General features: G+C 37.0%; 1 protein-coding gene across 1 annotated transcript in view; it reads left to right on the top strand.

The window, feature by feature from the left end:
• The first annotated feature begins 4,940 nt into the window (after window positions 1-4,940).
• SLC9C1 (solute carrier family 9 member C1) overlaps window positions 4,941-12,794 on the top strand; it is a 113,194-nt gene continuing 105,340 nt past the window's right edge. The window contains exons 1-3 of the mRNA XM_088840442.1: window positions 4,941-5,085; window positions 6,789-6,889; window positions 9,719-9,847. Coding sequence (XP_088696568.1) covers window positions 4,941-5,085; window positions 6,789-6,889; window positions 9,719-9,847 — 375 coding nt within the window. The remainder of the gene's footprint in view (window positions 5,086-6,788; window positions 6,890-9,718; window positions 9,848-12,794) is intronic.

The following is a 12,794-nucleotide window of genomic DNA, read 5'->3' as shown; positions in this document are numbered from 1 at the left end:
TATTTCAAATTTTCTATAACTCTATCTTATCTAGGAATCTCACTTCCACTAGAATTCTGGGAAAACAGTGTCCACTGGCTCTTTGCCACAAATCTACTATTTCTAAGCTTTAAATTAATATAGCAATACAATTTCTGGAGTTTCCCTTTCACCCTTGCTTATGTATTTATTTATTTTTAAAATACGACAGCCTTAATACTTCAAGGATTGCCATAGATGTTCAGAGGTAATGATGCTGTGTAGCGCTTTCTACGACTGTACTTTGTCAGTCAATCAAGTCAGGGGTGGTGAACCTAAAGCCAATGGGTGCAGGCCAGGGGCGGGGCTTAGAGCAAGTAACTGTCAATGAGGTTGCGGTTGGTTGTGGCTGTTTCTGGATGAACGGATTAGCTACCTTCCACCTATCACTTACATACTACATGATACTCCTGAAGCTCTGGATGGTGAGTCTTACTTTAGCTTCCCATTCAGGAAATTGCCCTTCCCCTCTGGTACTTTCCCAGGGACGGGGGAGCCTGGTGGGCTGCCGTCTATGGGGTCGTACAGAGTCGGATACGACTGAAGTGACTTAGCAGCAGCAGCAGCTGGTACTTTGTTCCTCCAAGAGGAAACAAATGTTTTCACAGTATTCCAGCTACAGATTCAGCCAACCAATCGTCTTGTAGTTTCCACCTTTCTTAAGACTTTCCCGAAGATCAACCAGCCTCTCGGTGTGAATTTCTGTCCCTTAGCCCCTGCCCCTCCTCCATTACACTTCCCATATCAACTTTCCAAACTGCTCACCTACCTAGTATTTATTCCCTTTGCCTTACGAGGCACTGAGAGGAAACCACACTGATGCCGTGGCTAATCTTAGGTGTATGGAGCAGAGCCGAGAGCAAGGAAGGGCTCATTCTAGTGAAGAGATCTTAGGAAGGCAACAGACCGCCCACTTTCACAGCATCTGTGAGTAAGAAGCTGCTGTGTTGTGCGATCAGAGAGTCCAACTCCAGTTTTTTAATCTGTCACAAATCCTGAGCACTCTGCAGCTTCTTAAGATTACTGGGCTTCCACAGCACTCTTTTCAGGATACTTTTGTCACTTAATTCCTGCAAAAAGTAGTGATTAAAAGGAAGAAATATTTACCATTTTCAGGGACAGAGTCAATCAGTATGATTTCCACACCATGAGAAAGAGAATTTCTCAAGGCTGACAGATGCTGGGGACAAATCCATGTGCCATTTGAGAGGACAGTTATTAACCTCACAAAGAAAGAGATTTGAGGCATTATTTAATTTTCCTGATAAGTTAATGTAGGAAACCCATGTGGCAATTTTAAGACAAATCAGTATTTTTTTTCCTTAATGCATGTGACATGGACTCATAAACTTATTCAAAATTGTTAAAAGTCAATTTAAGCTGAATAATAATAATTGTAATTACATTGAAAATCTGTTTAATCTAAACTGCTACTTCTTTACCCATATTTTTAAAAGTGTCAAGTTTGAATAATATTAGCATTTACATGCTAACTTAACATGAGATCATTTTGTGGGAGTAAAGATTTGTTAGGAGAATTTGGAGTGAAGATTGAAGAAAGCTGATTTGAGTTTTCACAGCCACACAGTGAAATTCTGCTGAGTTTGATCATATATTTCCCTAAAGTTAAGTATAATTAAGATTTGGAGTAATTTTATTCTTTTATAAAAGAGATTTATTAAAATTGAATATAGAAACACTTATTAAGGTTTTCAAATAAGCTATTTTAGAAATGAGAAACCTGCTTATGGGATCATGTATCCCTGCTTTTAGTTTGGAAAACAATAGACTCCTTAACTGTATTAAATTCTGTGAGCATATAGGAATATACAACTTTGATGCAGAAAATATTTTCCTTTTTTGTTCAAGCCCTTTTGCTTTGTAACAGTGAGAAAATTAATAGGTGACATTGACAATATTTTACTAAGCAGTTTGATTCTGAGAACAAATACACCAGTCTTTCAGTGTTCTTCCCTAATGGCACAGATTTCTCCTAGAGCAGTGCTTCTAAATAATGGCTGACTATTAGAATCACCGGGAAGCTTTTAAGGTTCCCAATACTCAGGCTGCACTTTATAGCATTTAAATTAACCTCTGGGGAGCCACCCAGGTGAATACCTGTGTCTTTAAAACTCTCTGATTCTAATATGTAGCCAAGGTTAAAAATGTCTGTCTTAGAAGGATAACTGAGCTTACTCTGCTGTATCACTATATAATTATCAAGATCCTCTGGTCTACTTCCAGTTCTTAACATGTTACAGTGAGGTTAAGGAATTTAGAAATTCTTCTAGGGAAAAGGAAACCAACAAGTAAAAGGGAAAAAAAGCAGCCCCAGACACTGGGAAACTGGTCTGACACTCAGGGCTAGATGTCACTCAGTGTTACCACAAGCTGGTGTGATGCTCACAGCTAGTCCATTTTGTTCTCTCATTTGACATAAATAATCTCACAGAACATCAAAATCAAACGAGGTCACTATGAGATGATAATAAAATTGGACAGAACAAGTCACCTTGCAACCCATCCAATACCAAACACTTATTCTTGTCTAAAATGAGTGGCTGCTGCTTCTATACTCAATACAGCTTTATCCCCAATCCAGTTTGCTTTCCCTGTAGATAAGAATTATTGAGTACCCAACCACAGAATTGTCCTTGCTTTCTGACAGCACCCAAGTTAGAATAAAGTCTCACTTCCTTAGACCCTCCCTCTCCAATATTACCCAGATCCATAATTAGTTCTTTCTAATATCCTTTTACTGAAACCCCCTACCACAGTTCCCCAGGGTGGATATGTCTCCCTCACAGAGACACATAATACACCAAACTTGTCAACTACAGATGTGTCTCTGGGGTCTTCACCAGAAGGACACTGATACCCTTTCTCAAAATACCTGACTCAAGAATATTGGGAAAAAATGTTGGCTTAGAGACAGAAAATTAAGCAAGGTTGCCTTTGAATTGGGTGAAGCACAGTGTTTACTAACCTTGGCTACATTTTAAAATCGCTTGGGGAGCCAGGCTGCCATGCACACTGATTTAAATAGGAATCGTGGGGATAAGACTCATCACCAGTGTTATCGTATCTCCCCAAGTGAATTCAAAGAAAGTTATAAATACAGGGAGAGAATACACAGACTGGGAAACTATACAAATTAGAAAACTGAAGCCAACAGCAGGTTGCCCAGAGTCTTTTATGCTGTAAGTCTCAGCCCAACGGACCTTTGCACGTGGGCAGTCAGACCAAAGAGTTGCAACTTTCACATTGGTGCTTACATGACACAGTGTCTGCAAGGCTCTTTGATGCTGGTGATGTAATACCATGTGGAAAGAAGCAGAAGGTATGATTATGTAAGGATGAACCCAACTGTGTAAATAAAATATATAAGAGCCACTAGATGACATGATTGCAAAATTTTTCCTGTTTTTGAAATGTTTGTTTATATATTTATTTCAAAAATGTTCACAATAAGCATATATTTAATTAGTTTTCTTTCAGAAAGTTGTTTAGATAGTCAGAAAAGAGCATATAAGAAAACGTATATGAAATATGAAACTGAAAAAGACATTGCTGGATCATGAGAGGAAGTTTAGTAATAATTAATTGATTGCTTAGCAAGGCAGCAAGGTGAGATGCTAAGAGATGCTGCTGCTAAGTCACTTCAGTCGTGTACGACTCTGTGCGACCCCACTGATGGCAGCCCACGAGGTTCCCCCGTCCCTGGGATTCTCCAGGCAAGAACACTGGAGTGGGTTGCCATTTCCTTCTCCAATGTGTGAAAGTAAAAAGTGAAAGTGAAGTCGCTCAGTCGTGTCCGACCCTTAGCGACCCCACGGACTGCAGCCTACCAGGCTCCTCCATCCATGGGATTTTCTAGGCAAGAGTACTGGAGTGGCTTGCCATTGCCTTCTCCGTAAGAGATGCTAGAAAATGTTAAACCAATATTAGGAGAGATAAAATTGGAAGAATTCCCTCCATGAAGTTTAAGACCCTGATGTAAAATGTTCCTTACCATGGGAAGCAAGTGAGATTTGCAGACTGCTGCTGCTGCTAAGTCACTTCAGTCGTGTCCGACTCTGTGTGACCCCATAGACGGAAGCCCACCAGGCTCCCCCGTCCCTGGGATTCTCCAGGCAAGAACACTGGAGTGGGTTGCCATTTCCTTCTCCAGCAGCTGTCACCTATTTCTTCGACCAAGACACATCATGGCCCTTGTTCTTCTTCCAAGAAGTAACAATGGAAACGTGTAACAATTCTCCTGTTTTAAATCATTTTGGTTTCAGTATTTTTCTTAGGTCCTTAGTTGCTATAAAAATATTTAAAAATTAGAGAAAACCTGGCCCATGAATGTCTTGAAGCAGATAAAAATGATTTTCTTGAATATCATCATGGTCTATTGATTTCTCTCTGGATAGATCAAGAAAAGAGATCAGAATATTCTGCCCCCTCCACCACTTCCCACTTTGGAATAGCTGCCTGAACATGCTTCTAGAAGCTCAGATAAGTGGAGGCAAACCCCTCAGTTGTCCATCCTGAGAACTAAGTAACCTGTACCAGCGTGTGGTCCTGGCGACTGGCTAGATGAAAACTCCTCTTTTCAGTTGAATAGATACAGCATGAATAATAGTTGATTAGTGCTTGGCATCATAAGAACACAGGATGACACTGAATAGTCTCTGTTACCTGGGGTTGTAATTTTTCTTTATCGTTTAAATAGAAAACATCATAGAAGAGGAAAGCATCCCTAATTTTGGCATACTCTAAGAAATTACTGGAAATAAGGACAAATGTAGGCTTTTTCTTTAGTTTTTTAAGGAAAGCTTTAGGAGGCCACCAAGAAGAAAAATCTCTTTCTTTTTGTTCTAGGCAAGTTTCGCCGAGTCCTGAGAGTTGGATTCAGACAGCCTGTGAGAAACCACAGGATGGATGGCCAAATTTCTAATCTCACTTTTCTTAGAAAAGGGTTTACTGATGAATGGCTGGAAGTTTTTAGGTATTCATTCTTGGAAACTTCTCAGGAACTCCCTAAAATCATTCTAATATTATCTTTGATCTGTATGATTGGAGGTAGGTGCAATTCTTTTTATTTCGGTGTAGTCTGTGGATGTATTTTGTATGTGTCACCTATATAGAATAGTAGGAAATTAGTGTTTTTTTTTCTAAATTCATACCTCTCTCCCAAGATTTTCAGTCAAATGGATCCAATAATAATCTGCCCCTGATGAGAGACTATGTAAATCTGATTCATATTCTTCACCTCTATTAAATTCATACCTTCTTATTTACTAAGTTATGGTTAGATTTAAGTGATGTGGTGAATTGAATCAGATTAACAGAAAATCAAAGGTTAGAGATTTTATTGTTAACCTGCATTATCATAAACTATAGTTTCATCCACATTTTTAAGTTAGCTGTCCCACCGCTTTCTTTACTTGGAAAAAGAATTTTCAAAGTGATAGGCCTTCAGAATGATTCAGTTACTTTTTAACCACTTGATAGGTGTTCTCTTGGGATTCCTATGTGGCACTAGTGGTAAAGAACCCATCTGCCAGTGCAGGAGACATAAGAGACTTGGGTTTGATCCCTGGGTGGGGAAGATCCCCTGGAGGAGGGCATGACAACCCACTCCAGTATTCTTGCCTAGAGAATCCCATGGAGAGAAGAGCCTGGAGGGACACAGTCCATAGAGTGCCACAGAGTCCCGCCCTACTGAAGCAGCTTAGTACAGCACAGCACAGATGTTCTCTTAAGTTTTATCCAAACAGTAAAATACGCTGAGCTTTTATGAGAAGAACAGAACACTGTAGAAATCAAAAGAAAGCACAATTTTTGCATCCTTTGACCTGATTAGGAATTGCATTACAAAGAATTAGGAAACAGTAAACTGAAGGAAATGCTGTGATATTGCTTATTGCACTTTGAGAGAATGAACAAAGTTAAGCATTCATTATAGGCTTTCTGATAGGTAGTGAAGTGAAAGTGTTAGTTACTCAGTCATGTCCAACTCTTTGTGACCCCATGGACTGTAGACTGCCAGGCTCCTCCATCCATGGGATTTTTCAGGAAAGATTCATTGAGTGGGTAGCCATTTCCTTCTCCAGGGGATATTCCCGACCCAGGGATCAGACCCAGGGATCAAACCCAAGTCTCCCGCGTTAAAGGCAGACTCTTTACTGTCTGAGCCACCAGGGAAGGTAGCTAGACTTTCTCATTGTTATACTAATTCCTCATTGTTATATTGAGAATCAGCCAGGATATTTCATTTTAGTTATTTATTAATCCCTTATTGCTTTATTGCTTGAGAAATGAATATCTGATTTATAGCATGTACATAAATTACTATAAATATTTTAATAGTAACCCAAGAACCAATGATTATTAGCAATGTTTACTAAAGATTCTAAGGAAATTATACACATCATAAAAGAAGTAAAGCATGAGTTTAGTAGATTATCAGTTATACTGATTCTATGTGTTTAAGTGTGAGGGAGAGCTTCAGTTACTGTTTTCGTCACTTGCTATATTTCTATATTTCATTGTCTTCATTTTTTTTTTTAGGTAATTAATTTATTTTTTATTGGAGGCAAATTATTTTACAATATTATATTGGTTGGTTTTGCCATACATTGATATGAATTTGCCCCGGGTTTACATAAGTTCCCCCTCCTGAACCGCCCTCCCACCTCCCTCTTCCCTCATTGTCTTCATATTAAGAAGTCATATCATAAGTGTGATATCTCATTGCCTTTCAATAGACATATTTTTTGCAGCACTTTTGAACCAACACTTGAAAGACTTTCCAATTCCTCTCCCTGTGATATTATTTTTACTTGGATGCAGTTTTGAAATGCTAAGTTTTACATCTGACCAGGTGTGTATAGTAAATACGTGTATTTTATTTTTCTGAGTATATCTAAGATTCATACAAAGATGGCTTAAGAAAATTTGTAAGCATATCTTTTCACTGCTCTGCCAGTTTATATATGCTTGTGATGCGAATAACATTAGATCAGCTGTGTAGAAAAAGGACCCAGGTGTGAAAGAGCTGAAATCCAGCTTAACATCATCAAAACAGAGCCTAGGTCTCAAACTAGGTAGGCAATTCAGAATGAATACACATATAGCTACTGAGAATGTGAGTAGCTGAGTATTTAATCATAATTCAAAATCTTAGACAAGAAATTGGCTAACAAGATAGAAACCCAGAAAGACTTTGAACTACTGATACAGGACTCTATTACCAAAAGAATTCTGACACTACCAATCTATTGCCTCAGGAATGTTTCATAGGGTTGCCACTAGAATGGAGGCTCTCTCTATGCTTGGCTTAGAATATATCAAGAAACATATATTGAACCTCTTACATGGAGTTAGAAGTGAGAGAAAAAGCAAACTATATAGCCAAGGTATCTACAGTAATACCAAATAGTTGGGAACAGCTGTAGTCAGGTAAAGAAGAGAGAATATACTTATTACAAGGAATGTAGAATGCATTAGTGGCGCATTAAATAGTCCGCTAGCCCAGGGGTTGGCAGCAAAGTTTTTTCTGTAAAAAGCCATATAGTGAATATTCTGGACTACACAGGCTGTATGATCTCTATCACAGCTACTCAGTTCTGCCATTGTAATTTAAAAGCAGCCACAGACAATACATAAGTAAATTGGCATAGCTGTATTCTAATAATACTTCATTTACCAAAAACAGACATTGAACCAGATTTGTTCCCAGGGACTATAGTTTGCCAACACCTACCTTAGTTAATCAATATGTAAATAGGAATGTGTGTAAAAATGATTGACTTTCTCAAACAAATTCTATCAGTGATGTTAAAAAAGATAATGTAAACCATGTATCCAGGCAAAAATCAGAAGCAGATTACTACTTCATTTGTTATGAACAGGTTTCATAATCATATGATGTTTTACATAAATGTGACTTTGAATACTTCTATAAACTTTCCTATTTGTCAACAACTCATTAAAGGAAAGGCCCCTATGTCTAGAACTATGAAGGGTCTAAGATTTTACTCAGGTTTCAATCTAATAAATTAACTTGCCACAGTTCCACAATCCTGTCAAAACACATGGGACTCCTGGGCTAGAGACAAAGTACTCTATTACTCATAGCAGTAGCAGAATCCAGAGCCTCAGGACTTTCTTGTCCCATTCCACGAACCCCATAAAGAGAAGTAAAGAGGGTAAGGTGAAATCTGCATATGCAATGGGTTACATTATAAGACAGGAAACCTGCGTTTAGAGAACTTGAATTATTTTATGATGGGCAGTGAGTTCATCTTTCCCCTTTCTCCAGAGAGAGATATTATCCTTATTACACTGGACAGTAATAGTAAGCCTGCCCTTTGTTCTGGAGGGAGACACTTGCTGTATCTTCCAAAGCTGTTAGTACATACAAATATTCTTGAAAGAAAATATTCCTGGAAGAAAAGCGATCAGTGCCTCCACCCATAACGTACAGAGAAACACAAGAGACCAGTGAAGAATTACGTTCCAAATACAAAAGTATCACCTAACCAGTAGGTACTCAGGGTTTCCTTCATGAGTGAATGTTGAATGGATGTGTTTAATGAACCAAACTCATCTCTGCTCACCCTCAAGCAGGAAAGCCAATCTACTGACAGTGGATTGTGGTGAAGGAAAGCATCTATTATAAGGTGCCATACAAGGAGTCTAGTGCTCAAAATGTCTTCGCTGATGGGTTTCAGCAAAGCATTTTAAAAGCAAGGCAATTGAGGGAAGTCCCAGGGTATGTGATCAGCTTGTGCACAATTCTCTGATTGGTTGATGGTGAGGTAAAGTAAAATCATTGCAAATATTTCCTGGTTCCAACCAGACTCCTGAGGGGATGTGTTTATTTCTTTCATTTGGTGGGGGTTTCAGTTCAGTTCAGTTCAGTTCAGTCGCTCAGTGGGGGTTTAGCATCTGTAAAATAACTCGGCAGATATGCATCAGACACTATTATTTAGATACTTCAGAGTGGAGCTAAAGCAGAGGCTATGAGGGACGGGTCTATCTGGGGAAGGCCCCATAGAGAACTGCTTAGTTACAGACACCCATAATAAGGTTTAAAAATTGCAACTAAATATTTTATGATAAATGCCAGTAATTAATTATTTCATGAACTGCATTAACTTCCTAGTCTCATTCCTACTGTTCTTCCATACACATCTACATAAGCCATGGCTAATTATGTAGTTTCTGGAATTTGATGTAATTGTTTACTCCTTTGTGGATTTTTGTGCACGATGATCCATCTACCCAAAATCTCTTTCTTTTGTATGACTGAAAATCTCCTACATATCCTTTAGTACCTATGTCAATGTACTTCTTATGTTTGTTCTTTAAAAAGAAAGACTAGACATAAAGATGTCCATTAACTTTTTGCTGTAGCTGGTAATGATCTGATAGAAAACTATGAAAATCCAATAGAGTTAAGACTTAGGCATTTATTATGTTGTGATGTATCTTTTTATTTTTTTGCTGCTGCTGCATTGCTGCTGAGTCACTTCAGTCGTGTCCGACTCTGTGTGACCCCATAGACAGAAACCCACCAGGGTCCCCCGTCCCTGGGATTCTCCAGGCAAGATCACTGGAGTAGGTTGCCATTTCCTTAATACCTGACACGTATTCCATCCTAACAGACTAACGGGTAAATGAGAAACTAACAGTCTTATTTTATTAGGTCCAAGAATATGCAGATGCCATACAATGGATGGATTCACACTTATTTTTTAATCTATTTACACCGGTAATTATCTTTAGTGTTGCCTTTGCTATGGATGTTTACCTGCTCCACAAGTTATTTTGGCAGGTAAGAAGTTATTTTGGAGAGTAAGAAGTTATTTTGGCAGGTGTTATTTTCAATAATATTATTCACTCATGAACTACTACATGTTATCTGTTTTCGGGTTTTTCTTACATTCTAAAAATTAAAAAAAATTTTTTTTACATTTAGAAAACTATTTTGAGATATAATTTACATGCAGCAGTGTGCATACATTTTGAGCATACAGTTTGATGAGTTTTGACAAATACCATCACCCAATCCAGATATAAAAATTTTCATCAACCTAGAGAATTCCCTCAGAATTTCTTTGAAGTCAGTCCCTTACCAATGTATCAGTGAGGCAATCCCTAATCCAACCTTTTTTTTTTTTAATGATTCAATTTAATTAGATTTACCTTAGAAATTTGTCCAAATATTGATGTGACTTTCAGCACAGACAGTAATTTGCAAGGTCATGGGGTACAAGTAGAAAGACTAATTTTCTCATTATTTGTTATTTCCATATACTACATTTCTTTTGAATATTAATTAATAATCAGAAAAAAAGTAGGAGATGGTTTCTATAGCTTTATTCTTAAAGTCTCAGATGCCAGGTGAAAAAAATTACATAGTGAAGGGGAGGAGGGAGGTGGGAGGGGGGTTCGGGAGGGGGAACTCATGTACATCCAGGGTGGATTCATGTCAATGTATGGCAAAACCAACCAATATAATATTGTAAAGTAATTAGCCTCCAATAAAAATTTTAAAAAAATAATAATTCCTAAGAAAGATAAATTGTATTCAATTAAACTGATTTTAAAAATCCATTACCTATTGTTTTTAGCTGGTTCTTCAATAATTACATAATAGTTTCATTGTCTTCCATGTATGACTTAGATTCACGATCAAAAATAGTAAATCTCTGTTTTGGTACCACTGTAGTTTTCTTTTTTCCAAAAGTTTTTACTTTTGAAGAAGTCCAATTTGTTCAAATATTGAAAAATTTTTCTTTTAGAATTTGTGTTTTTATGTCATATTAAAAAATTATTTCCTAATTCAAGGTCACTAAGATTTTCTCTTATGTTTTCTTCTAGAAGTTTAAAAAGTTTAGATTTCACATTTAGGCTTATGATCTACTTTGAGCTAATTTTTTAATGATGTGAGATGCATGTTCAGGTTCATTTTATTTTTTCATTTGGGCTTTCAATTTTTCCAGAATCTTTTTTTTTTCTTCAGTTTTATTGCAATATAATCAATATAGATCACTAAGTTCAAGGGCTACAACATAATGATTAATATGCATCATGAAATGATTATCATAATAAGTTTAGTGAATATCCATCATTTCATGCAGTTACAAAATTAAAGAAATAGAAAAAAATATTTTTCTTTGTAATGAGAATTCTTAGGATTTACTCTCTTAAAAACTTATATAACATACAGCAATGTTAATCATATTTATCATGTTGTTGTACATTATATTCCTATTACTTATTTATCTTGTAATTAGAAGTTTGTAAGTTTGTACCTTTGTGCTGTCGTCATCCAATTCTCCTTCTCACTTCCCCTGTGGTTACCCCTGTCTCTGGTAACCACAAATGTGATCTCCTTTTCTATGAGTTTGTTTGCTTGTTTATTTATTTTTGAAATATAATTGACCTACATCACTGTGCTAATTCTTATTATGCAACATAGTGATTCAATATTTATGTACTTTTCAAAGTGATCATCACAATAATTCTAGTTACAGTATGTCACCATACAAAAATATTAGTTATTGACTGTATTCCCCACACTGTACATTTCAGACCTGTGACTCATTTGTTCTGTGCTGAAAGCTTGTACTTCCTAATCTCCCACAGCTATTTCTTCCCTTCTCTCAATCCCCTCTCCAGGTGCTTACCTGTTTGTTCTCTTTATGAATCTGTTTCTGTTTTGTTGTTTGTTCACTTAGCATACTACCCTCTAGGTCCATCCATGTTGTTGCAAATGACAAGATTTCATTCTCTTTTGTTGCTCAGCAGTCTTCCATTGTGTGCATATGTATGTATACCTCATCTTCTTTATCCACCTATCAATGAACATTTATGTTGCTTCATATCTTGGCTATTGTAAATAATGCTGCAATGAACATAGAGTGCACATATTTTTTTGAATGAGCATTTTCATTTTCTTTGTATGAATACCCAAAAGTGGAACTTTTAATTTTTGAGGAATCTCCATATCTTTTTTCCATAGTGGCTGTACCAGTTTACATTTCTGCAAATGGTTCATGAGGTTTCCCTTTTCTCTACATCCTCCCCAACACTTGTTATTTGTTATCTTTTTGATAATAGCCCTTTTGACAGATGTGAGGTGATATCACATTGTTGAAAACAGGGATTTGCATTTCCCTGATGACTAGTGGTGTTGAGCATATTTCCATATATCTATTGGTCATTTATATGTCTTCTTGGGAAAAATGAATATTCTGATCCTCTGTCCATTAGTTAATGGGGTTGTTTGCTTATTTTTGATGTTAATTAGCATGAGTTCTTTGTACATTTTAGATCTTAACCCCTTATTGGATATATTGTTTGCAAATATCTTCATCCATTTAGTATGTGACCTTTTTCTTTTGTTGATGATTTCCTTCACTATGCAAAAGCATTCTAGCTTCATGTAGTCGCATTTATTTACTTTTGCTTTTTTTTTTTTTGCCGAAAGTGACAAAACCAAAAAAAAAAAGATTACTAAGATTGATGACAAGGATCTTACTACCTATGGTTTCTTCTACAAGTTTTCCACATGTTTAGTCCATTTTGAATTTATTTTTATGCAGGATGTGAGAAAGTAGTACAGTTTAATTCTTTTGCATACTGGAAAAGACTCTGATGCTGGGAAAGGTTGGGGGCGGGAGGAGAAGGGGACGACAGAGAATGAGATGGCTGGATGGCATCACCGACTCTGGACATGAGTTTGAGTGTACTCCGGGAGTTGGTGATGGACAGGG

This window comes from Moschus berezovskii, chromosome 1 (genome assembly GCF_049115385.1).
Source record: "Moschus berezovskii isolate FMDL1 chromosome 1, NW_MosBer_1.0, whole genome shotgun sequence".
Classification (NCBI taxonomy): Eukaryota; Metazoa; Chordata; class Mammalia; order Artiodactyla; family Moschidae; genus Moschus; species Moschus berezovskii.
The sequence above is the reverse complement of the archived record's forward strand: the minus strand, read 5'-3'. Positions and strand labels throughout refer to the sequence as shown.